At 42.8% G+C, this 26268-nt stretch overlaps 1 protein-coding gene and 1 non-coding gene across 4 annotated transcripts in view; both read left to right on the top strand.

Annotated features, from left to right (window-relative positions):
* The window catches only part of Tmem87b (transmembrane protein 87B), a 35170-nt gene extending 17294 nt beyond the window's left edge, over nt 1-17876 (top strand). Inside the window, exons 11-19 of one of the 3 annotated variants that reach the window (XR_015683195.1) lie at nt 1545-3218; nt 3605-3713; nt 3799-3857; nt 5114-5217; nt 7862-7935; nt 9849-9919; nt 12159-12211; nt 13886-13916; nt 14879-15408. Coding sequence is in view for 2 of the 3 variants with exons in the window: in XM_087653335.1 (XP_087509461.1) it covers nt 3147-3218; nt 3605-3713; nt 3799-3857; nt 5114-5217; nt 7862-7935; nt 9849-9919; nt 12159-12211; nt 13886-13916; nt 14879-14938 (633 nt within the window). In the remaining variant the exon portion in view is untranslated. 3 annotated transcript variants of the gene reach the window in all.
* Nucleotides 17877-26030: 8154 nt separating this feature from the next.
* LOC120102056 (small nucleolar RNA SNORA17) lies at nt 26031-26157 on the top strand. Its single transcript, XR_015685158.1, has one exon. It is a non-coding gene; the product is annotated as a small nucleolar RNA SNORA17 (small nucleolar RNA).
* The last annotated feature ends 111 nt before the right edge of the window (nt 26158-26268 follow it).

Here is a 26268-nt window from a genome sequence, read left to right on the forward strand (position 1 = left end):
CTTCCTAAAATGGCTGTTAGTGAAAGTGCCACTGATGATGCCCTTGGAGTAGCATCCGCAAGTGTCTGTTCATCAGGGACTTCTGTCTTTGCCCTTACATAGTTTTAACACAGACATAAACATCCTGGGTTTAGAAACGGATCAGATGGGCAGGAAGGATTTATACTCTTCCCTGGGGTGAGCACCCTCCACTTACCGGCTCTGACAGGATTTGATGTCTGGGCAGTCAGCAGGTCCCGCTGCTGGAAGAACCAGAAGGAGGTCATGCTCAGGGAAGACTGATCACATGGGCAGCAGCACTTTGTCATCTGAGGAAGTGTTGATATTTTAATCTCTGAAAACCCCTAAGGAAAAGAAAAAGCAGAACAGGCCAAAAACTCCACAAAAGGAGCGTGGATTCTTCTTAGGAATTTCATCGAGGGCCGAGTGCTCCATGAAACTCCACGAAAGGAGCTAGTGGATTTGCCTGATCCAAAGAATCTTGCATTTTATCTAAAACATGCTTGAATTCAGTGAGAAGGTCAGACCATTGTGCACAGAGCAGTTAATCTGTGTGTTGTTACATAAGTTTACTTCATATAAAATTTTGTTTGGTTCTCAGAGGAGGACATTTTTCAACAGTATTAAAAAGCCTTATTCTTTATTGTCTTGAGGCATCTGCGTTGTGTGTTTCAAACCTGTTCTTTTATTCTCTGGGCATATTTATTCCTTTGCATAATTATGAATCCTTCCTATATATTTATATATATGTTTATGTATAATTCATAGGAAATTAATTTTTTCTAAAAAGACTAGGAAAGATATTACCCCACATATAAACACAGTACTATACATTTTAATATTTACATACTCAGCAGTTAGATACTGGCTGTTTTGAAACAAGTGCCTAAATTATAGTTTGTTTTCCCCTCCCAGTCTCCCACCTTCACTCTGCCTTTTTGCATGAGTGTTTCCCTTTACCCTCAGGGGAGGTCAGGAACTAGCTTTTCTGATGGGCTCAGCTCTAGGTTTGGTGTGAAGAGGAAGGAGGTTGAAGTGGTAGGTCTGGGTGAAACAGGGCGTGGTAAGCATTGTACTAATTTATACAGAGACATTCATTTATGTCTCTGTAACTGCGAGTCACTAATCTACTCTAAGATCCCTACAAGGGCCCCACTCAGGAGCTCTGGATTTTAAACCAAGAATACCAGGGGGGAGTGTGTGCTAGCCTGGGGAACCTTAGAAGTGCTCAGCCATTGAGCTGGTCACAGCACATCAAAACTAAGAGCTCGTGGGCAGGTGTAGAGCCTCTCGATCATCTGCCAGGAGCCTAGAGCGGATTAACAACTCACCACTGTATTTCTAACATAAAATAAATTGGTGAGAAATTACATTTGTTGTTCTGAGAACAGATGATTTCTATGTGCTAAATACATTTCATCAAGGTATAAAACAGTACAAAGTTGGAGGCGATAAAAAGTAAATTGTTTTTCTTCATCAGATGATACTTTTACACTGCAGTGAAACTTGTGTAAACTTGGGCTGTCCATACTTTTCTCTTTCAGGGTTCTAAACATTTAGCTGTTGCTTTGACTGACATTGTTTTAGCAGTTATTGACTCCATTTCTGTGTGGTTCATATCCTTTACCGTGTCCTTCCAAAATAGTTGGTATAAGTAAAATCAGGTTCCTGTCAATCCGTAGTAATGGTGGGATGAGATATAATTGTACATTATTGCTTTCTCAATAGAGTTTAGTTTAGGAAAGTAGTAACTTCCCAGATAGGAATGTCTTTATTTTCTCCTTAATTCATTATGTACACCTCAGCATACATCTCACACAGTGAGGCACAAAAAGAATATTGTCTGTGTGTTTACAGAGTTCACACCTCGTAGAGAGAGTTGTAGCTTCACTGAAGCAGCATAGCAGAAGAAATCACCATTTTAGAGTGCTGGTGTGAGAATAGAGGCAGGAGGAAAAAACCTCTGGCAGAAAAAGGAAAGACTTCACATGTCCCAGCTCTGGTTTTTTGCGTGTAAACGTGGTGGGGAGGGGAAATCATGGCAGATGAGGCCATAGGGAAAGATATAATGATGTTAATGGGTCCTGTGTAGCCGCTACAGTGGCTTTTCGGAGCTTCTTGCCTTCCTGTGGGGAACGGACAGGAAGTAGACACCTCTGGAGCTGGAACAGCAGAGCTGCAGTAGAGATGGAGGCAGTCCCTCCTTAGCAGTACCTCTCTGTCCTAGTGGCCTGTCCTCTGCCACTGTGCATTAGATGAGATCGGGCGCGTTCAGGGTGGTATGGCCGTAGACGCCACTGTGCATTAGAAAGTTGTCCAGGCTGCCTCTCTTCCAAAGTGGCTTGTGCTTGGAGCTTGAGAAGTCAGGGAATAGATCCTTGCATTAAGCAATTGAACGATAGACTTCATCCTGAAGAATTGTATATCCAGCGTATTGGTGACACCTGTTATAATCCTGTACTAGGGATGCAGAGGCAGGTCTCTGAGTTGGAGGCCAGCATGAGATATAAAGAGAATTCAAAGACAGCCAGGACTATATAAAGAGACCTGTTTCACAACAAACAAAATGAACTGTTTTTTCTCGGGAACCTAAAGATACACATTTCAAAGATTTCTTCTTAACTGTCCACAGAGTGACTTACTGGGAAACCCTCTAGTAGTAACTGTAGTAGAAATGTCTCCTTTGGACAGCATAGACTTTGTTACTTTCTAGTACATGGGGGTGAGAGGGGGAGGGAAGCAAGATGAAATTTACTCTGTGGTCGTATAGAAATCCAGAAATTAAAGTGATTGTGGATGGTATTCAGTGGTAACCAGAAGTGAGTTACTATAGCACTTCTTTCTTTTGAACTTGAGTTTGCAAAGTTTACTGTCAGTTGCTGCTTGGTCATTTTTATTATTATAAACTGAGAACTGGTTCCCCAAATGGTTACAGATGACAAGCAGATAGATAAAAGCAAGGATAGATACAAAATCGATGGTTTTGGATAATGACTTTGTTGTCTTTGATTTCAATGAACCTAACACAAAAGCAGTTAGTCCTGTAGGAATCTAACTTACAGATTTGGAATTGATAGCCTTTCTCATGTCTCCCCATGCCCCTGCCCCTTTCCTGCTTGGTTATTGTTTTTGCTGTTTTGCTGCAGGCGAATGACTCTGATCTTGTTCTTCTGGCCAGCCTGCCTCTCTCTCTCCTTGACTCGGGCTTGTGCTGGTGGATATCCTTTTCCTACTGCAGCAGCTGCTCAGCTGGCTCTCTCCACCTCGTGGAGTCTGTGCGCTTCTATCCCTGCTTTCCCTTCTGCTGAGGGTGGTGGTAGGGCAAGTGAAACTTGGCCTGAAGTGTCCTGGTAAGTGAAGGTTTAGGCAGTTCCAAATTCACTTTTGAACTTTTAATCCTTAGCTTTTAAAGAACACTTTTGGGTGATTTAACAAGAACAGATTTGTTTGTTTCAGTTGGTAAGTTTAATGTGTTTGCAGTTTTGTAGGATCTCACAGTAGATCCTAATCAGTGGGATCATGTTACCTTAGAAGTTAGTCCTAGCATCCTGTGCTTTAACTATTCTTGGCCATTTTCCATGGTTTTCCTTAACTGGCTTTTCACATTTTTATAAGTTTGGCACAGACTATGAAGACTCTGAGGCTAAGAAAGAACACAGTGAAATTTTCGTTGTATAGGCATTTTACAAATACACTCATCTTTGCTGTGCTGGGTAAGCTATCTGTCTATGCCTCTTTCAGAAATGGCCCATCTCAGTGTTGTATGTTCTTTCATAGGTGGCTTTCTTTGTCTTTCAGCTTCTATAGTGTTCATGGTGTGGACAACAAAGACCTTCAGGATAGCAAAATGCCAATCAGTAAGTAAAATCTTTTCTTTTTTTTAAGTTTTATAAAGGAATGCATTTAATTGGGGCTGGCTCACAGGTTCAGAGGTTCAGTCCATTACCATCAAGGCAGGAGCATGGCAGCAACCAGGCAGGCATGGTGCAGGAGGAGCTGAGTTCTACATCTTCACCCGAAGGAAGCCAGGAACAGACTATAAAATCTTAAGTGTTTAAAGATTTAATTAAATTATTAGTTAGATAATTAAAGTGGTTAACTAAATTATTGAAGAATTAAAGCATTTAATTAAATTAATTATTTAAACAGTTATTTTTAATTATACTGTTGTGGAATTTCAATGAATTTAATTTGTAAAATTATAATTTTATTGGGCATTTTTAAAATTTATTTTCTGTAGAACTATCCAAACTTTTGTCTGTTTTAAATAACTCTGAAGCTGGGGTAGATCTCAGTTGGTAGAATGCTTGCCTTGCTAGGTCTAACGCCAGTGTCACATAAACTGACATAAGTACAGACCTTTAATTGCAGCCTTCAGGAGGTGGAGGAGGCAGGAGGGTCCAAAGTTCAAGGCAAACTTGGGCTGTGTTTGACCCTGTCTCACAACACCAAAAGGAACTATGTGAACAAGTTCCTCTCGAATTTTTATCCCTTTTCCCCAAACTTCCTTTCACATATTTTGAGAAAGGATTTGCACCTCTTTCTCTTTCTGTTTACCTTTGGTGCTAGAACTGGCACCCAGCCCTTTGCACAGCTGAGCACATGCTTTGCCTCACTAAGCTATGCCCCAGCCCCCGCTTTGTACCTAAGTCTGGTGTGGTGCTGATGTTGTACTCAGCGTGGGCTTTGGGGAGATGCCCGGTGCTTGCTGTACCTGGAAGAACAGTTTCCACTCAAAACCTGGTCTTGAGGTCATAGTGTGCTCACAAAGTGCCGGGAAGCCTCAAGCTGCTGCAGTATAAGAGACCATTGAAGGAAAGAAGCTGAATGTCCGCCCCCCCCCCCTTAATATTTTCTGTTTAAAGTTCTAAGTCTTAGTTTTGATTTTTTTTTCCCCTAAATCTTTCTGTTGCTCCTAACATTTTGTGAAGGGAAATATGTATGCGTTTTAGAAACAATGCTTACAACATAGGTTTCCTTAGAAGAAAATTATTCACAGGGAGGGTTTGCCAACTGGAGAGGTCTCAGTACTCAGGCCTGTGTACGGTTGGAATGGGACATGTGCAGGTTTGTCAGAAGGCTGACGTTTGTGTTCGGATCATCCTTTCTTTAGGACTGGATGGAGCTGTGGGTTGATGATGCCTTTTGGAGCTTCCTCTTTTCACTCATCCTTATTGTGATAATGTTCTTATGGAGGCCATCAGCAAATAATCAGAGGTAACCAGCATGGGGAGATACGACCTGGAAGCATTCATTGGCTATCTTCTGTGGTGTTGAAAATTGTAGGAGGCACATCTCACAGAAAGTATTAGAAAATCCCAAATTGTTAAACATTAGACTTTTTTTTTAATTCAAAGGAAGAAAATGACTGACACCCATTTACCCAGAAAGCTGTCTAACAACCTGGTGATCTTTTTGCTCTTCCATGGAGCCAGCCCTCACTTGAACCCCCCCAGTCCTGAGCATCGTTTAGATCCTTAGGGAAGAGGTGCCATGAACTTTGTTTCTTCCATCAGTCCAATCCATCGTATGCCTGTTGCCCTGAACATTGTTGATCCCAGAGGTTACAGATGCTGTACTGCTTTGCACGGGAGTTTTGATGTAGCCATCCCTGAAGCTTTGTTATGATAATTGTCATGTGGAGACTTTTTTCCCCAAAGTTTTACTGTGCTTAACTACATAAGAAAAATATACCTTAAGATTAGACTCTGGAAGATTTGAACAGAGCTTGCTAAAGTAGTGCTGACCCAAGTTTCATTCCTCACCAAACACCTCACAGCAGGGAACTGCTGACCTCAGTGGTTGTAGGGACCCTGACAGAAAACAGAGAGACTGTTGGGAAGTACTTTTGTTACCAAGCAGTTTTGTAGTCAAGTGAGACAACAAGCGTAATGGATGCAAGGCCATGAGAGAGGCATTAAGCAGTCCAGGAGGTAGGGACGGCTCTGTGAAGAACTGGAATTTACAGTATAGCTTTAAGATAAGTTAGCACCTGAAAGACCGGGCTGGGAAAGAATGTCCACTTGGGGAGGGGTGTGGAAAAGTCGTGTCCATAGGAGCCAGGATGGTGTGCTTCTCATCTAGTACAGCAGGTGCAGTGTCCTACCACGTGCTTGGGTTTGCTCGTTTGTCTTCAGAGTTTACAATATTTGCATAGATTTTACTGGCTAAGTATCCTAATCTGAAATCCAGAGTGCTCAGAGTCAGAAACTTCTAGAGCACTGACCTGAGGCTCAGACAGGTATACAGTTTGGGATTCTAGATATTCAGCCTGTTATTTATTTCAGGATTGCTGGGCAGGGAGAGCAGGACCTGACGTCACAGGGCCGATGTCGACTGTGGCAGACAGCCCACTTGCTCTTGCACTGTTTTCTCCTAGAAGAGAACTACTGAGTTTCTTACGTATCCCTCTAGGAGAAATGAAGTGGGCATACTAGGAAGCGTGTTTCCTTCTGCCTTCAACCAACAGTCATGTCAGGCCAGTGAGTTAGCTCAGCTGGTGAAGGCTCTTGCCCTCACGCCTGCAGACCAGTCCATTGCTGGGACCTACCTGTTGGAAGTAGAGAAACAACTCTTGAGACAACTTCTTTTTTTTTTCGGAGCTGGGGATCGAACCCAGGGCCTTGTGCTTGCTAGGCAAGCGCTCTACCACTGAGCCAAATCCCCAACCCCGAGAAACAACTCTTGAAAGTTGTCCTCTGACCTCCAATTGTGTGAGCACATGCATGTGCATGCACCCACAAATAAATATAATAAGATTGTTTTAAATGACTGGGCATGTTGGGACACACCTTTAATCACAGGAGGCGGAAGCAAGTGGGTCTGTGTAAGTTTGAGGCCAGCCTGTGATACATGGCAAGACCTTGTCTTTAAAAGAGCTTTTTAAAAAATAAATAATAAAGGTAAAAATGGTCACATATACATGTACTGTTCTGTACCTTTCTTTTAAAAATATACTTGTCTCACACAATGAATAGAGGCATCACAGTAACCAGAGGCTCTTCAGTATTTTGTAATGTGAGTGGATATATGTGTGTGTGTATGTGTATTTATATATATTCCAAAAAATTAGACATTTCGTTACTAGATTTTTGCTATTATCAACAGTGTTTTCTGAATGCTTTTACCTTTTTAGTGTGCTATGAGGCAAAAGTGACCTTTTCTTAGAAAGATGTGGCCCAAAAGACCTTAGGGAAGATCGTCTCCTCAACAGTGCATCACATGTGATATATTTAATATATAATGTATTTAATAATTAAAATACAAACATTTCTAGAGGATTCGAAGATGTGTTAATTTAAATATGGACTCATTTGGTGATGATGAAATAAAACACCAGCCCTCTAAACAATGCTTTTTGTTTGCCTACAACCATTTTCTGGCTGGAGAGAGAGCTCAGTGTTTAAGGGCATTGGCTGCTTAACCTCTTGCAAAGGACCTGGGTTTAGCCCCCACTGTCCACATAGTGGCTCACAACTACCTGTAACTCCGGCTCCAGGACATCTAATGCCCTTTTCTGACCTCTGCAGACACCAGGCATGCAATGTGTTTAAATATATGCCAGTGACACCACTCATGCACATAAATAAACCTTTAAATTTCTTCCTTGCTATCCTGGACAATATGTAGAAGTAAATTTTGTCATCAACACAGTATTTTTGAGAAGGTATTTGACCTTATCACCTTTAGCGTCACTAATCAAATTAGTGCCCTCTTTCATTAGGGAAGACGCTAAAATATGGTAGGCAGAGTGTTAGTTATCTTGGTGCATGACTAACTTAGACAAAACTTGGACAGTGCAGTTTTTTATATGCAGTGACTGCTGGTGATCAGGCTTAAAGGCTCCTTTGTTTTTCTTTAGGTATGCCTTCATGCCCTTGATAGATGACTCTGATGATGAAGTTGAGGAATTCATGGTAACATCTGAAAATTTAAGTGCGTGATGTGTGTTTTTTTTAAAATGACTATTGTACATATTTTAACAGAAAGAAATCTTTACTTGAGATGCAAGGTCACATATATTTCAAATTTTTCCTATGAAGACTAGAGAGATGTCTCAGCTTGCAAAGTTGTTCGCCTTATAAGCATGAGGACATGAATTCAATCTCCAGAACAATTTTAACATTGGTATTTAAAAAAAAAAAAGCCAGGCATGGTATCATGTCTATGCAGTGCTGGGAAAGACAGATCTCTGGACCTCACTTGCCAGCCAGGAGGGCATTCTTGGCTAATTCCAGGCTTCTGTAGTCCTCTGGTCTCTCTCTCTCTCTCTCTCTCTCTCTCTCTCTCTCTCTCTCTCTCTCTCTCTCTCTCTCTCTCTCTCTCTCCCTCTCAGACACACACACACACACACACACACACACACACACACACACCCATACACTGGCGAGGTGGCTCAGGAGTGTCTGCTGTACACATGACTTAAGTTTGGATCCCAGCACCTGTATAAGAGCCAGGAGTAACACCCTTGCTAGAGTGGGGAGGGAGAAGAGGAACGGCGTAAACAGGCGGATCTGTAGGCTTGCTAGTCAGCCAGTCTTCCTGAGACAGTGAAGTCTAGGCTAAGTGAGAGACACCTCTGAAATAAAGAATAAGGTAGAGAATGATAAAGGAAAACATCCAACAAGAGCTTACCCATATGGTGGTCAGTGGGTAGAAGACTAGAACAGACAGGGTGCACATTGAAAATGCTCACTCTTCTCATCTTCTAACCGGGAGATACAAGACAGCAGCAGTGAGGGCTCCAAGCCCACAAAGGGCAGTCAGCATGACTGAGCCAGACGAAGAGCTTACGTCAAACTCTACTTACTACAAGTCCTGGACAGTGCAGAGTCTCTCTAGAGGAGATTGGCCTGCATGTACATATGTACATACCACCTAGACACATATGCATATGTTTTTAAATACTTAAAAATAAAAAGCTCTCATCAAATGAAGAAAATAATTTTATATTGTATATAATAGCCATACACTGCTGCTTATATGTCTAGCAAGTGAAGATTTCCAAGATATGTGTGTGTGTGTGTGTGTGTGTGTGTGTGTGTGTGTGTGTGTGTGTGTGTGTGTGTGTGTGTTTTGGGAGTGTTAGTGATGAAACCTAGTGTTTCACACATCCTAGGCAAATGCTCTACCACTGAAGTATATCCCAAGCCCCCAAAGATGTTTTATTTTTGAAATACAGTAAATTTTACACATTTTAAACTTTAAAGTAAATTGAATTGGAAGACGTGTGTGGTTGAGCTCCTCCACAGATGCATTTCAGAGCAGCAAGCTGAGAACCTGCTTGTGGTATAGAGTCACCAGAGCCTGAGTCAGGAGGACAGGGTCAGGTCAGGGATGGAAAGGCAGACACCACATGTTATTACTGATATTACAGAAGCCAAAACTGTTGATCTCCTGCAGAGACAAAAGAGGTTGGGGCAAGGAGGAAAAGCAGGAACAGTAATAGAAAGGACAGAATTCTAGTTAGACAAGAGGACAAGGCTTACTGGGTTATACAATAGGGTGACTATAGTTAGTAATTCATCGTCTGTTTACTACAGCTTCATCACCAGTACAAAGAAATTAAATTATCCTTTTGAAGTGAGCCTACTGTGCACAGACACACTGTATGAATGTGGGTCGTGAACTGTCCAGTGGTGGAACATCAATTCAGAAGCCTGTGAGCTTCTTTCTGATTCCTGAAATGCACATTGAGCTCCTCCCCTGGCTAAAGTATCTACTCCTAACTTGTTTTTAAAAATAATCTTTTTTCTTATTGGGTATTAAGTGTGAAGTTAGAATTTTCTAATCTCTTATATGTCTCATATGTCTAATCTTTTATATGTCTCGGATGTTTCTCATTATAGCTGAAGGAATAAAACTAAGAGCCTCAAAAACGGTTTCGAACGGAACAGCTAAACCCACTTCTGAGAACTTCGTGAGTATCTATTTAGTGCAGTCTTCGTCTAGCACTTGAGAGTCTGTATCGGTGCCAGAGTCACTGACTGTCCAGGGAGGTTTAGCCAAGGAGTGTTACTAAATCAGCTGTTTCCGTGCACCGAGGCCATAGTGGCTGTGCTGCTGCTGCTGTCTCATCTCAGGAGCTGTGCTTGCCCAGCGGCCTCAGCTTCCCCAGTGCTGCTGTGTCTGAGTCCATGGCTACCCAGGGCTCTCTACCAGGCTCATCCCAGACTGAAGCTTTGTCTTGGTAAACGTCAGTGGTGGCTTTTAAGCATATCCAAGCCATTTCTTTTGAAGCTGTCTTAGGTACAGTACAGACAGTTAACCTGTTGGGAAAAGGACTTCAAGTGTCCCATTCGCTTTCTAAAGCAACAGACTTTTTAAAACCGTGGAAGCATGAATAAAATGTAGAGTATAGGGCAGGGGTGAGTTTTATTAATTATTTTACTTAATTTTATATATATGAGTGTTTTGTTTGCATGTATGTCTGCATGTGGACCACATGTGTGCCTGGTGCCCTCTGGTCAGAATCTGGAGCCTCCGGAATCAGTTGTGCCAGGTTGTGAACCACTACTTGGGTGAGCCCAGAGCTCACTGTACAGATCACACTTGCCTGGATCTGCCTGCTCTGCCTCCTGAGTGCTGGGATTAAAGGTCGCACTGCCACACCCGCCTCAGAGCCGTAAAGTACCTTAGAGGTGCGAGCTGTGCATGAAAGTGGTGGTGATGGTGGTTAAGCAGAGTAAAGCCGTATGCTCTCCTGCCCTCTGCTGCCTTGGAATGATAAAAAGGACATGTGCGGGGTGTCCACAGGGCAGGTGCCGTATGACAGCCTGCTCTCTGTTGGATTTAACAAGTTCTCTTATGTTTATTTTTGGCAATTTGGGAATGGTATTCTTTGAGTGGTTTCATGATAATTTGAAACCTCTAGTTTTTTCTTTTTTTCACTTGGTATTAGACCTGCAGGTAGAGCACCCTAATCTGAAAGTTCAAAGTCCCCAAATTTTTGAGCATCAACATGACACCACAAATGGGAAAAGTATTGTGAAACTTTGTTTTATCTACTTGAGTCTTAAAAATACTGTGTGAAATTGCCCTCAGCCTCTCATGTAAAGTGTCTGAGTTAAAAATGAATTTTATGTTTCAACTTGGATTCCCATCCCATTTCATGCTGTATATCAAATGTGAACCCCAAAACGCTTCTGGCCCCAAGAGTTTTCAAAGAGGGATGCTTACTGTCTTACTCATTAGGTACTGCTCTGTATTAGGTATTGGTGACGTAGAGCACTTTATTTAAGGTTCAGTAGTCACAAACACACCAGAGAATTTTACCCATTCATCTCAACTAAGGGTTGGCTTTTGATCAGAAATTAGAGGTCTTATTTTTCATCACTAATTTTTCCCTGGGAACCAGGCAGAAATGGGCTCTATTGCCTTGTCTCAGGCAGCAAAGTGCTTACGCTGCAACCTTAGACCAACCCAGGGAGCCAGGAACACAGGAAAGAAAAACTGGGTTTATTTTACAGTGCTGTCTCTCTTTTCTAAGTGTAATAATAGAAGTAAGCTTATTAGAAAGGACAGACACCTGGCTACCCCATCTGATTGGCTTCCTTTGGGGGCAGAGGGGGAGTTGCTTGCTCGTTTGTTAGTTTGTTCTTTAAGACAGGGTTTCTGGCCTCAAACACAGAGATCACCTGCCTCTGCCTCCTGAGTGCTGTGATCAGAGGTGTGTACCACCACTGCCTGACCTGACTGGTCTTTCTTGCCCCCTATGGGATATGAACACAAGCACAGGCGCTCCATTCAGTGCTTTGCTAGGGTTAGAGCATTACCCATTATAATTTTCTGGTGAAAAAACTATAAACTCAAAATTTTTTACAAATTAGGCATAATGAGGGGTAGAAGCAAGAAAATCAAAATATACCTTTGCTATTTCCCATTCTCGCAAATCAGTTCTGCATTTTTATTTTGACTTCTTGGGACAAAAAGAAAAAGAACAGTTATGTTCTTAGCTAAAACCAAGAAACAGAAAAATCAGCATTTTCTGTCTGTTTATGAAACATGGCACTTGCTATGTGGTGCCTACGCCAGGTTCTAGAGCACATGCAGCACAGCAGACTCCATGCATCTGATGTGAGTATGTAAACTTACAGACATGCTGAACATGTTCTCAGTAAGATTTAGGAAAAACTAAATGTAAATGTTTATTTCTACAGGATGAAGATTTGAAGTGGGTGGAAGAAAATATTCCCTCTTCCTTCACAGATGTGTAAATATCCTCTGTTCAAGTCTGGACCTCGGGCTCTAGCTTAAGGGGATTTCATTCAGTGTATCTCAGGCTGTGTCTGTGTGTGTGTGTGTACTTGCATGTATGTGCATGTCTGAGTGTTCGAGTGCATGCCTGTGAGTGCGTGTGTATGTGTGCACACATGTGCAAGTGTGTGTGCATTGGTATGCATGTGGTGTGTATATACGTATATGAATGTATGTGACCCCCATCACTACTTCTTACAGAGCTGAACACAGCCTGGTCCCCGTTCTCTGACTTTCCATTGTATAGCCATTTCAAGTCACCATGTTGGTGGCCTACTTAACCACAAGCTGTCTCACTAGCCTGGGCTTTGAAGGCTTCAGAAGGAGTGTGCATTTTTAGTTTTCCTATTATGGGGTCTTTGTTTTATATGATAGTTTTATTTTTTTTTTTTTAATGTATTTGCTTTGTTTTCCCCTAGTGTCAAGGTTCTTTATCTTTCATCCCTAGATGTTGGGAAGTGTAGATGTGTTTATGTCTGCCACAGCAGGTAAAGGCACTTGCTGCCAAGCCTGCCAGCCTCAGTTCAACTGCAGGGATTCACAGGGGTGAAAGCCAAGAACCAGCTCTGTGGAGCTCTCTGACTTCCACACCTGTGGTCCCCGCACACACAGCTACTCACACATACAATAAACAAACATCTCTAAACCAGTGTCTCCATACAAAAGAAATACTATCTATTTTTATTTTATTTATGTATGTATGTATGTATGTATGTATGTATGTATGTATGTATGTATATATGTATGTGAGTACACTGTAGCTGTCTTCAGACACACCAGAAGAGGGCATCAGATCTCATTACAGATGGTTGTGAGCCACCATGTGGTTGCTGGGAATTGAACTCAGGACCTCTGGAAGAGCAATCGGTGCTCTTAACCACTGACCTATCTCCTCAGCCCAAAATACTATCTTTGATAATATGGTACTCATCTCCTGATATTCATAAAAGCATGAAATATGAGTTTCCTAGTTAAATCACAGATCATCACTAAGCTACCCCGCTGACGGTTAAAAGCAAAACAGTAGCAAAGGGCTAAGCAGTAGCTGGGGTGGGGTGGGAGCGTGTGGAAGGCTGTGAGTTGTTAGCCAGCTACTCCATATGCACTAGACCTGCACTTGCACTAGCTTGATTCTGTTTACAGTTCAGATTCTTAACCATTTCTGTTAACTTTAGACTGAACATTTTTAAAGAAATACACATTCTGGAAAACACACATCCTAGGTAGATGTCAGTAAGGTGTTTTTTTTTTTGTTTGTTTGTTTGGGTTTTTTTTGTTTTTTTTTTTTTTTTTGGTTCTTTTTTTCGGAGCTGGGGACCGAACCCAGGGCCTTGCGCTTCCTAGGCAAGCGCTCTACCACTGAGCTAAATCCCCAACCCCGTCAGTAAGGTTTTAAAATAAGTTCCTTTATGTACTCGAAAGGTAGAATACTGCCAGTACCCTGAGCCCTGGTCCCTCCTGGAGCTGCCCCACAGCTCTGACTGTGGACTGAGGGATGTTAGGCGGATCACCTGAGCCTCCAGAGGCTCACACTAATGAGCGGGCGCTCTCTTCTTAGCCACTGTTGCATTTGGTTTTCATTGACTCCTGGGCCTCGTTTGAGTGACACTGTCCTTGTCTTTTGTTTCAGAGCTCTCCCAGTGTTAGTGGACTCAGATGAGGTAAACATTCTGTTGCTTATTTCCCTAGAGCTGTTTCCATTTTCACTGCATTTCAGAAGCTAATTCTAAAAATACTTTGAAGAAGTTACCAACTAACTGAGCAGGCAGAAGGGGATAGAGCCGGCGTGATGTGTGAAGGGTTGTGGGCTAAGTCTCGATACAGGCAAGGAAGCAGGGTAAAAGCTGCTCGGTGTAAGTGAAGGGAAGAGGCATTTCATGAGATTTGGTTTGAAAGTCTTTTTAAAGGCCTATGTGTCCGTTGTTTAGCTTTTGAAATGTAGAGATAATTTATTGGACTAGTTTATTTCCAGCTTTACTTACTAAGCATGAAATTTAAATAAAGGTCTGGGCAGGAAAAGTTAATTATGGGTCATCTAGACATCGCAGGGTAGCCCAAGGCAGGGCACATCTGCTCTACGGACTAAAAGATAAAGACAAAGAAAGCATTGGCTCGCCCAGAGCAGGGGCAGCTGTTAGCAGTCGGTGCACAGCATGTTGTGTTGACTGTAGAGTGTGAGAAGAGCTGACAGAGAGGTGGTTCTGAGGTAGAGTTGTGTAGCAGGACGGCAGGGTGGAGGACCTGTAACTTGCAGGGATGTGCTGGAAGGCTAGTTAGTGGTGCACTTGAACTTATTTGATACACTAATTAACTCTGGATTCAGTAACATGAGACCTTAGTCACATGAAGTCCCTGTTAGCTGTAGTTCTGTCTAAGCTACACAGATCCGAAACTCATTTGCTAGGTAGAAGGAAGCTGACCTTTCCAGCCTCTGCTGGTAATTGACCTACTATATTAGAGAGTGGGGCTTGGGGGCAGGAGGAATATGGTATTTATCTGCTACTTCTCTAAATTTAGGTCTATTAAAAAGATTAAATAGTGACTTGTTAGATTAGAACATTTTTGTAGGTTCTAGATGTAGCACCAGCATTTGACACCTATTTTTCTTTCTTTTTTTAACCAGGAAATTATGACCAGATCTGAAATAGCTGAAAAAATGTTCTCTTCAGAAAAGATAATGTGATCAGGGCCCCAGTGGGTCCAGTGTGCATGGGAGCGCGGTCAGGTGATGGGAAAGGCCTGGCTCTCGTCAAAACTGACAGCTGCGCTATGATACATGTCTCACTTTGTTGTCTTGGAGATCTGTGTATGCAGGTGAAGAACTCAGGTGTGGGAGGGTCTGCCGCCCTCAGAAAGCCATCTTTGAAACGGACTCATAAAGTCAGTTTTGTTGCCATTAAGTTGCCTGATTTTGGAAACAATTTAAGAAGTGTTAAAGACATGTGTTCAGATGCCTCTTAGGCGGCAGCCACAGGCATGCCAGGTTGTGTCCCTCAGTTTTCTCCAGACAAAAGAATCTGCAGCTGGGCGTGGCGGCACACTACTGGCAGTTGAATGTCTGTAATTTCAAGGCCAAGCCTGGTCTACATAGTTCCAGGACAACCAGAGAGATCTACATAGTGAGACCCTGCCTCAAAACACAGAAACCAAAAAGAAAAAAGAAAAGAGAAAAATCTCTGTGAACATTCCTTCCCCTCAACTTCGAGATAACATGATTCTCCTGAATGCTAACACAGCGGTCTTCATCTTTTGTAGTGATCATTTTATTTGATTTTTTTTATACTGAAGTGACAATATTGGAACTCAAGCATGTTCATTTATTTAATCTTGCCCCTTTTGTTGGTGTGCACACAGCCTTTGTTTGTAAATACCACCATGCACTCCAGTTCACAGTCTGAGCACGGGAACACGTGTGCACAAAGACTGCAGGCCTCAGGTACATGTGCTGCTGCTACTTCTGCTGTGAACCTGGCCACGCGACTCCCTATAGCACTTTATCCCAGCCTGGGGTGCACTGTCTTGTGAACCTTGTGAAGACTTGTGAAGTACCAATTTGTTACACAAACATCTAACTATACCATGCATCAACATGTAATTAACCAGCTCTCAACCGTATTTTACACCTTGTTAAATTATGTTTATAATGTATGATTGAAAGTTTCTGTTCTAATAATTTTTAAACAAAGAATGTTCTAGACTTGAAAGGCACTTGAATGTAGAGTGATGAAAATGTGAACGTTTGCCACTTTCGTGACCAAAGATACCAGGCTGTTGGACATTGAATGTGGTAATGACAGGCAGCGTCTTGTATGCCTTCTCTCTGGAGGACTTCTGGCCTTGTGGGTTAGAACCCTGGGAAAATTGAGAAAACATGGAAATGATAAGAAGTACTATCCAGAGCCTGTGAAGATTTTCACCGTGGCACCACAAAACAAACCTTTTTCTTTCAAATGCCTACTTTCTGAGTTTATTTCCTGCGGTCTCGTTTCAAAAGGGTTGGTAGATATATATTTCTATAGTTGTGTGTCCATTTTAGGTTTGTCATAATCCACCTTCTAACTCAGTTCTTTGAAAACTGGGGATGTCTTGCGGGGGAGGAGCATTGCAGGGTGTCACTGCGTGGCTCAGGCTGAAGTTGGACTTGTGAACCTCTTGCTAAGATTATAGGCACGCACCACCATGGGCCCCTCCACATCTGATTTAATACCCTGTCCTCACAGCATGAAGCAGCTGACCCCCAGCCCACATCAGCACTTCAGTGTTTCTGCTCATAGCCAGCAGGAGCTACACATTGCAGGAGCAGGGTGCGAGTCTGGAGCTGAGGGCAGGGAAGTGCTTCTGACGCCACCTCAGTGGTATTTCTGAAACCCAGGAAAGACAGATAATGCTGCCTCTGGCATATGAAATGAACTCTCTCTTTCTATCCAGAGAAAAACTGCTTAGAAATGTTGTTGCAAGCACGTGTATGGTGTCTGTTGCATTTAGTGATAACTGCCAGGTGCTGACGTTCAGTGCCCTAAGGTGAGTATTTCTTGGGGCCTTAGCCCCAGCATGTATCCTTATGCTGTCACTGTAGATCACAAGGACTGGGAACGCCACCCAGGAACACCGCACAGCTCCTCTTCCCTGTCTGCCTCAGGTCTGCAGACAACACTGGGACTCTGCAGGTGCTCAGCTCAGTGTCTGTTCAGGATGCTCTTGATGGACCTATTTTTTAATTTCGTGCTCTAAGGATAAGGCTCCCATGTTCAAGACTTCTGGGAATACAGTTCATGTTAGATTTTGGAGGCATAGGAAGTTTGAGACATTTTTTCATGATTTGAATTAAGTTAATATTTAAAAATCTGCCTTCATGGGTAGTTATTACATTTCAGTAAGAAATAGGAGGTGGAAGTTGTAAGTTTGGGAGATGGTAGGATACTCCCATGCGTTTTCCCAAGTTTTTTGTTTGTTTTGGGGTTTTGTGTTTGTTTTTTTCCTATCCTGTGGAGAGTGCCACCTGTATCTCGGTACATTATGTTTATACTACTATAATGTCACAATTAAACTAAAAGTATGTGTACAGAGTTGACTTCATGCCCTCTTGAAGGTTCTCGGTACATTGTGTTTATACTACTATAATGTAAGGATTCAACCTGAAGTACACGTACAGAGTTGACTTCATGCCCTCTTGAAGGTTTGGGCCATTCCCTGGCTGTACATGACTGAAGCTGAGAGAGATCATGCTGTTTTGTCTCTCGTTCTGATACTTGTCTTCGTATGATTGACAGCATGCAGTAAGCAATACAAAACACTAAGCCTTACATCAGAAAGAAGTTTAATATATAAAATTCTGAACATATAAATGTATATGTGACAAAACTAGATTTTTAAGGAAGGATATGCTATAGGACAGGAACTCAATACTGTATTAAGACACTGTTTTAGAATTAGGAAAACATTCATTTCTGTGGGGAGAAAGTCTAGAGGTTAAACATAGATTGTCTATTTTAAAAAGTTAAATTATAATTTGGAGAAATTTCTTTGAATATAGAACACAGCAATTTAAAAGACTTTTGTTTGAAATTTTGTATTTTTGTGCCTTAATTGTTTTTTTAATAAATTGCTTTCTGACATTTGGAGATTGTTTCCTGGGATTATCTGTTAGTGCTGCCTCATGAAAACCTGTAGGAAATGTGGACTCAGGAGATGGCAGGACATGGAATTCTTTAAAAGAGAGGCATAGCTCAAAGGCAGAAAAAGTAGGACCTCAGTTGTGATACAGCAGAACAAAACAGGAAGGTATCTAAACCAGGTTAACCTAAGTGTGCAACCCTGAGTGTATAGTTTATATGTGCCTGTGTCTGTGCGTGCCCGTGCGCGCACGTGGGTGTGTGTGTGTGTGTGTGTGTGTGAGAGAGAGAGAGAGAGAGAGAGAGAAGAGAGAGAGAGAGAGAGAGAGAGAGAAAGTCCCACAATGTTCAGGACCATTGATATGCAAGCTCTCTTGATGTTTTCAAAGATCTCTCAAAATACAGAACAAGGTTTCTACACTAGAACTAGAGACAGCAAATGCCAACGCCAGACAAAAATAGTGAGTGCTTTGTGGCTTGTCCACCTCTTGTGGAATGGTTGCTGCTTTTGAGTTAAAGTGAAGAATTTGTGGCAACAGGAAAGAACATATATGAAGCAAGAACAAGGGCACATGTGAAACCTTGTTTACCTGTGGGAAGCAAAACAGACTGAGCAGCAAACTGTTGGATCCCCCACAGCTTGTGGTGCCTTTGAGGTTCAGCTACCTATGATCCCTGCCAGGGCCAGCCCTTCAGGACATTAGAAGTTATGCATATGGGCTGGAAAGATGGCTCAGCAGTTAAGAGCACTTGGTTCACACATTACCTCCAATCCCAAGGGATCAGATGCTTTCCTCTGGCCTTAGAGCACTATTACCATCTGTATGCAATGCACCTACATGCAAGCAAAACATTCATATAGTATATAAAGCTTTTAAAAATCAGATTTAAAAAGTTATCTGAACCAGGCAGAGTGGCGCATACCTTCAATCCTAGCATTAGGGATGCAGAGGAAGGGGATGTCTGTGAGTTTGAGTCCAGCCTGGTCTACTGAGTGAGTTCAAGAACAGCCAGGACTACATGGAGAATCTCTGTCTCAAGAAACAAACAAAAAACAAAACAAGAAAGCCAACAGTTCTGGGTGTGTGAGGTAGGAAGAGCAGCCCTGCCTGCTCTGTATGGTTCTGGAGGATCCCACAGTTTATCTCCATCTGTGGAAGGGACACATCGTCTGCGTCCAGCCAGCCCAAAGGGTAGGACAGCCTGGGAACTTCAGAGGCTGGCTTCTGAGTGTACTGTCTTATAGTCAGATGGTCACTCCAGTGTGCCAGATAGTCTAGGAAGTGACATCGTCATGGGCCTGCCACTGCTCTAGTTCTGTAGAAGACAAGTGATACTAGGTCGTTTGGGGCAGTAGACTATGAAGACTTGAAGCTCTGTCCCTGCTTTTCTGTGTTTTCCTAATGTTTTCTTCAAAAGGGAAGCACACTAATAAATAAATACATGACAGCACCTTAAGAAAAAAGTAGGTAGGTAGGTAGGTAGGTAGGTAGGTAGATAGATAGATAGATAGATAGATAGATAGATAGATAGATAGATAGATAGATAGATAGACAGATAGACAGACAGACAGACAGACAGCCTGGGTGGAGAAGCATGTCTAATCTCAGCACTCCTGAGGCAGAAGCAGGTGGATCTAAGTAAGTTTAAGGATATCTTGTTCTATATAGAGAGTTGTAGACCAGCCATAATGACATAGTGAGACCTCATCTCAAAGACAAAACAACGGCCAAGAAAACCCATGATCCCAGGAGATAGAAGAGCCTGAGTGGCCTTAGGACACCAGGCAGAAAGTGCATCTTGCTATAAGCAGGTGTAATGTTAACAGGCCAGCCCGGAGCCTGGCTGTTTTGGTAACAATAACTTGGGAGGGTCAGTATTTGCAGGGTTCCAGGCTTTGTTCACTGCTGTAGCACCCGAGTTTGAAGGAAACACATTACTATAGCTTTCTCCTGGAATAAAGATGAGAGTCATAGAGATGAACCAGCTTGCTGAGGGTCACCCTCCTGGCAAAGTAAAGAGGCTAGTATTGTAGGAGCAGGCATTGTCTGTGAAGGGCAGTCCTCAGAGTCCTGGGGACAGGGCAAGTTTTGTTTACTTACTAGGCAGGTGTGAAGGTAATACAAAAAGGGCCTGGTATGCAGCATGCATGAAACAGTTGAAGTTGATTTCCACTGAGACCAGGCAGCGGGAAAGCCGCAGAGACCTTGTTGAGACCAACTCCACCTGAAACATCCGAAGGCTGGCGTACTCATATTGAAAGGAAGTTACCCAGGGCAAGTGATCATGGATTCAGGCTGTACTGAACCTGAATTCAGGTGACAATAACCTTGACAGTAGTTCCTCAAAAATCAGTTTATACACAGGCAAACATACCCAAATTTTTCAGCCATGGTGGTGCCAAACATCATCTCTAAAGAATTGTTTCCTTGCCTTTAACCAACTAATAAATGCATTTTTACTTACTAAAATGTCTGTCTGCCAATTTGAAGATAAAATGAAAGTCCTTAAGGAAATTAAGCATGCTACATAAAAAAAAAAGTTTATTTACTTTTGGAGACAGGTTCTCTCTACATAGCCCTGGCTGCAACAGAACTCACTCTGTAGGACAGACTGGCCTTGAATTATCAGAGATCCTCTGGCCTCTGCCTCCAAAGTGCTGGGATCAAAGGTGTGTACCACCACACCTGGTCCATGCTAAGAATTTAAACGGTGAACTTTAAATCTGTTTAAGAACTGGCATGAGTTCTTAGATACAATCCCCAGCAACACACACACAGACACAGACACACAGACACACAGACACACAGACACACACACACACACACACACACACACACACAAATAATGGAGGAAGGAGCTCTAAAGAACAAGGTAGCTGGACATGGGGAGAAATGGGGAGAGGCTAATACAGAGGGGGAGGAGGGAGGAGGGAAATAACCTTAAGGCATTTAGCAAACCTTTGGGAAGCATTGTTTTATATTAACTTAAAAATACATATGTGCCTACATATATCAGATGATAGATAATAGAAGACAGACAGACAGGCAGACAGATAGAATTCAGATGAAGTAGTGGCACTTAAAGTGTCAGTTTTCTCCCCTAGAACCATAGATTAACAAAAACTTTACTGTCAAGCATAGGAATTCTCCCTTCGATTTGCTGGTCAGTGGAAATCTAGAAGACTCCCATTACAATACAGGCCATTGCTATCACCCTTCGATATCTTCCCAAACTCAAAAAGATGTGATCCTATTGCTGGAGACAGCACATTCTGGAAACAGTATACTTGGTCAAATCTCCAGCTGGAACTGACCCAGAAACCCCTTCCCTGAGGACTCGCCCTCGCCCTCGCCCTCCAAGAATTTAAAGTTGCCATGCAAACTGTTAAGGCCTGGGATCTAGCCAGCACTTGAAGCCTTTGTTAGTGTTAGAAGGAAACTTTCTCACGCCGGAGTTGGTTGCATGTTCTGTTATGTTCTGTGATTTGGTGATTGGAAACCAATCACAATAGAGGCCAATCAGAACTGCTTTGCATAGGTAGCCACAATAAGCTTGGTCCTGAAGCAACCTCCTGGCAACACTTCCTGCTCCTGTGCATGGGCTTTTATAGTCTTTGCCTTTATAAGCTGCCCCTGGGATGGACCCCAACATACGAGAAACATCTGCACCAGTATAAGAAGCCATTTGGAATAGGACTTCCATTTTGAGTCGAGGTCGAGTAAATTTTAAGTTCCCGAGACCTCACTGGGAATTGGTATCCTACTTGGCAGAAAGAGACATGTGCAGGGGTAGAATGCCTAATTAAGCCATGAACGCCTGGATGCCAAGTTAAGGCATGGATGTTAGGCAAGGCAAGTTTCTCACCACAGTAGAATCACCCAACCAATGAGGACAGGATAAATGTACAACAAAGCCATGTTCCTAAGGAAGTCCCCTATTTTTAAATCCTGATTGGTGGAATAACTTGGCATGGATGTTTGTGAATGTCAGGCTTAAAAGCCCTGTAGGATTCTGGCTCAAGGTCAAAGACAGCCCCGGAGTCTGGTCTGCACTCCTGATAGATCAGTTCTGGAGCAAATGCTCAGTAAACGACCCCTGTGTGACTGAGATCGGTGTTCTGTGATGTTCAATAGGCCTACCTGACTGTGACATCTACAAATCACAAGAGTCAGCTGGGTTTGGTGGCCCACACCTTTAAACTTGGCACTCAGGAGGCAGAGGCAGGTGGATCTTCATGAATTTGAGGCCAGCCTGGTCTACAGAGGGAGTTCCAGGCCAGCCAACGCTAGACAGAGGAACCCTGTCTTGAAAAAACAAAACAAAAACACCACAATGATGACCAGCATTGACAAGATAGACTCAAAGTGCAGTAGTGGAACTTAAATCTTAGGGGTCACCAAGGTATAAGCCACACACTTAGACATAAGGGCCATTCAATAGAACAGGTTTATACCCGATACTGTAAACCCAGTCAACTTCATTGTAAGGCCATTGACCCTAGAGGAGAACTTTCGTCACTAAACCAGTATAGTTTCTTTAATTTTTTTTTTTTTTTACTTATGTGGGTGGATGTTTTACTTGCTTGTCTGTCTATGCATACATGCATGCCTGGTGCCCACAGAAGCAGAAGAGGGCGTCAGATCTTATGGAACTGGAGTTACGGATGGTTGATAGCTGCCATGTGGTGCTGGAAATTGTCCCAGTGTCCTCTGGGAGAATAATCAGTGTTCCTAACCACTGAGCAATCTCTAACTCCCCATATAACTTGTAGTTTCATTCTAAGTATTTAGCCTTATACCAACAGGTACATATAATTCTTACCTGTCTTACAGCTTCTTTTGCAGTAGGTAAAGACTATTCAGAAATCCACGGCTGCTCTGTGTTCAGAGAACACCTGACAAAAAGGTGCCCAGCCTTACCTGGTCCAGCTACAGCAGAACCCCTACATTACAGCTAAGAGAATATTGCCAGAGAAGGACAGAAATAGTGTGAGAACCAGAGGCATCTGCTATAGGGTCTCCTGTATATGACGAGGAAACCTCAACAATGTGATCGCTGAAACAAAGACCTGCAAAATGGCAACACCAGTTGACATGCTGATGTAGATGGGGGAATTCTCATGAGACTCTACCATTAGGTAAAGAACTACAGGCAAGTAACGGCTGCTGAGAGAAGGGAGATCAGTCTTCTCCAAAGATGAGACTCCTGAGAGGTTATCCAGTCCCTAACGGTCAACCTTAAACACGAGTACATACAAGCAACATTAAATGGACCAAGCAGGTTGTATTCATGTATATGTATAAACATACATAAAAGTAATGAAGAAGAGATAATAAATTTGAAAAGGTTGGGAGCACAGGAGGTGTTGGAGGGGGAGAAGGTGGAATAGAAATGATGTAACTATAGTATCATAGATGGAATTCTCAAAACAATATTAATGATCTGCGTAATAAGATAAATGTGGGGAAGAAAGGAGGGGTAAAAATGACAAAGTCTACGTGGTGTTTGAATGAAAATGTCCCCCATCAGCTCATGCGTTTGAAGCAGCTGGTGGAACTGTTTGGGAAGGACTAGGAGGTTTGACCTTCTTGGAGGAAATATCACTGGGGGTGAGCTTTGATGTTTCAAGAAGACTCAGGTCATTCCCAGCGCGCTCTCTCCATCTGCGGTTGGTAAGTTAGTTGCCTTGGTCATGGTGTTTTATTACAGCAATACAAAAGTAACTAAGACATTACTCTTTAAAAAAAAAAAAAGGTTAAGGGTTGAGGATTTAGCTCAGTGGTAGAGCGCTTGCCTAGCAAGCGCAAGGCCCTGGGTTCGGTCCCCAGCTCCGAAAAAAAAGAAAAAAAAAAAGAAAAAAAAAAAGAAAGAAAGAAAGAAAGAAAGAAAAGAAAAAAAAGGTTAAAATAAAAAAGCTTTCAACTTTTTAAAAACTTTGGATATTAACCAGAGTTATAACAACCCAACACACAAAGATATTCACTCCAGAAAAATGGCTTTCAGTACAAAGAGAAAGCAGATGGTGGTTGGGATTGCCTAGGCCCCCTCGCTCTGCCCTCGGCCCTGAAGAAACTTTTTTTTTTAAGATTTATTTATTATTTAATGTATATGCGTACACTATAGCTATCTTCAGACACACCAGAAGAGGGCATCAGTCCCATTACAGATGGTTGTGAGCCACCATGTGGTTGCTGGGAATTGAACCCAAGTCCTATGGAAGAGCAGTCAGTGCTCTTAACCTCTGAGCCATCTCTCCAGCCCCCTGAAGAAACTTTGAGAGGCTTATGGTCATGGTTGCGGCTTGTGTGTTACGGCTGGATAGGACTAGTGGATGCTTTTCTCCCTGGGCAGCCTGCATGTAAGTCTCTTGAACTCTTCTGACCAACAGCTCAGAAGGAAGTGTCCCATGCCCCACACTGGAGTTTTTGTTAGCTACCTCATGATTTTCTTTTTGTAGGAAATGGAATAGTATCACACCAGGTGAGTAGTGTAACTTCAACTGAACTCTATGTATATATGTTAAATATGACTTTAAGTAAACATAATTTCTAAGAGCTTCTTGAGACATCCTTAGTGTTATTTATCCTGACTCCATCATGCCTGCTCTCTATTATTTAGGATGTCTTATTGGTTCTGATAAATGTCTTTATTTTCATATAAATGAGGAATGAGAAGAGGTGGGGAGCCACAAATCCCCATTGGTACCTACTCAGGTGACATTTGGCTCAGGCACGTCTGACTCCAAGAATTATATCACCCACTGAGCCCACTACTCTGCCCTTCCACAGCCATTTAGACTGTGGGAAGGCATTTGTGGGTTCTCAAAGTCTCTCTCCCCATGGCAGACACTGAACGAATGATGTTTGTTCTATAATTATGACACAATGGACTGTAGTTGTTGTTGTTGTTGTTGTTGTTGTTGTTGTTGTTGTTGTTGTTTTAAACAGGCATTCCTTTTGTAAGATTGGAGGCAGTCCTCAGGGCATGGCCAAGAGTTTCCCTGGTCTGTCCTGGTTGAACACAGGCAGACAATGTCCTCAATGTTATCCACAACTGCAGGGCTTGCTGAACGATATAATGTATGGACATAACGTAGCACTGGCTCAGGGCCAGGCCTGGAGTTGGCACTTGATAAATATTTGTATAAGGAAGGAATTGGATGAAGTCATGGCTCTCCTGCTGAGTGATTCCTCCCTCCTCTTGCCCTGTCATCTCTGGTCAGACTAGCATGCCAGGCTTTATCCCTGAGACCTTTGGAATAGCTCCTTAAGGTCGATGACAGAATCATAGACAGATGCAGAGGTGTGAATGTGCCGACAGCAAGACTGGGTCATGCACGGATCAGGAGAGAAGCACCCTGATGTGGACACCCTAAGGGACCATGAAGGCCCCACAGGACAGCCCTGGAATCATTGTGTGCTGCCAGTAGCCGGGTGGTCAACATAGACTTCTACAACAAATCTTTCTCTCTTAGTCAGGAGTGGTGGGGTCTCTGTAACATAGTAAGAGCCTAACAGATAAATAAGTAAATGAATAAATGAATAGATAATTTAAATGCCGAGGAGATGGTTCATTGAGTAAAATGCTTACCGTATAAGCCTCAGGATCTGAGATTGAGCCCCAGAACCCATGTACTAAAAGTCAAGCCCTGGTGGGGTATACTTATGCTCCCAGTGTTGGCGAGGCAGAGACAGGAGGACCATCCGCTCTAGACTATTAGGCAAACCCCAGACCAATGAGAGATACTTTGTCCAAAGAAAGAGGTGGACAGTACTTTAAGAATGACACAGGGGGTTGGGGATTTAGCTCAGTGGTAGAGCGCTTGCCTAGGAAGCGCAAGGCCCTGGGTTCGGTCCCCAGCTCCGGAAAAAAAAGAACAACAACCAAAAAAAAAAAAAAATAGAATGACACAGGAGTTTGTCTCTGATCTATGCAGACAGACAGAATATTAATTAAAATTAAAATTCAACTTTCCTCTTCTTCCTTTGCAGCTTGCTTTCCCCTCCAAGTGCTGGTGTTATAGGTGAGTGCTTGCAGGCGCTTATGCAGCGCTGGGGATCCAGTTCAAGTCTCACTAACACCAGTCGAGCATTCTACCAACTGTGCTATATCCGCGGTCCCTAAAACCATTTTTTTTTTTCATTAAAAACTGTATTTGTCCTTGCCCCTAGAGGAGCAGGTGTGGCTGCTGTGTCACATGCATGTCAATAGGTGGCAGAGAAGAGAGAGACTATGTCTCTGCTGCGTTCTAACCTATGAACATCTGAATGATTCGTAACCTAACAATCCCCGAAAAGTGAAGGCCTGAGACAGCCACCGGCCCAGTGCCAGGCAGGCCTGGATAGACTCCCAGGATGGATAGCAAGCTGGAGACTAGAAGAACCCTGCCTGGGACCTA

This window comes from Rattus norvegicus, chromosome 3 (assembly GCF_021556685.1).
Source record: "Rattus norvegicus strain SHRSP/BbbUtx chromosome 3, alternate assembly SHRSP_T2T, whole genome shotgun sequence".
In the NCBI taxonomy this organism is placed as follows: domain Eukaryota; kingdom Metazoa; phylum Chordata; class Mammalia; order Rodentia; family Muridae; genus Rattus; species Rattus norvegicus.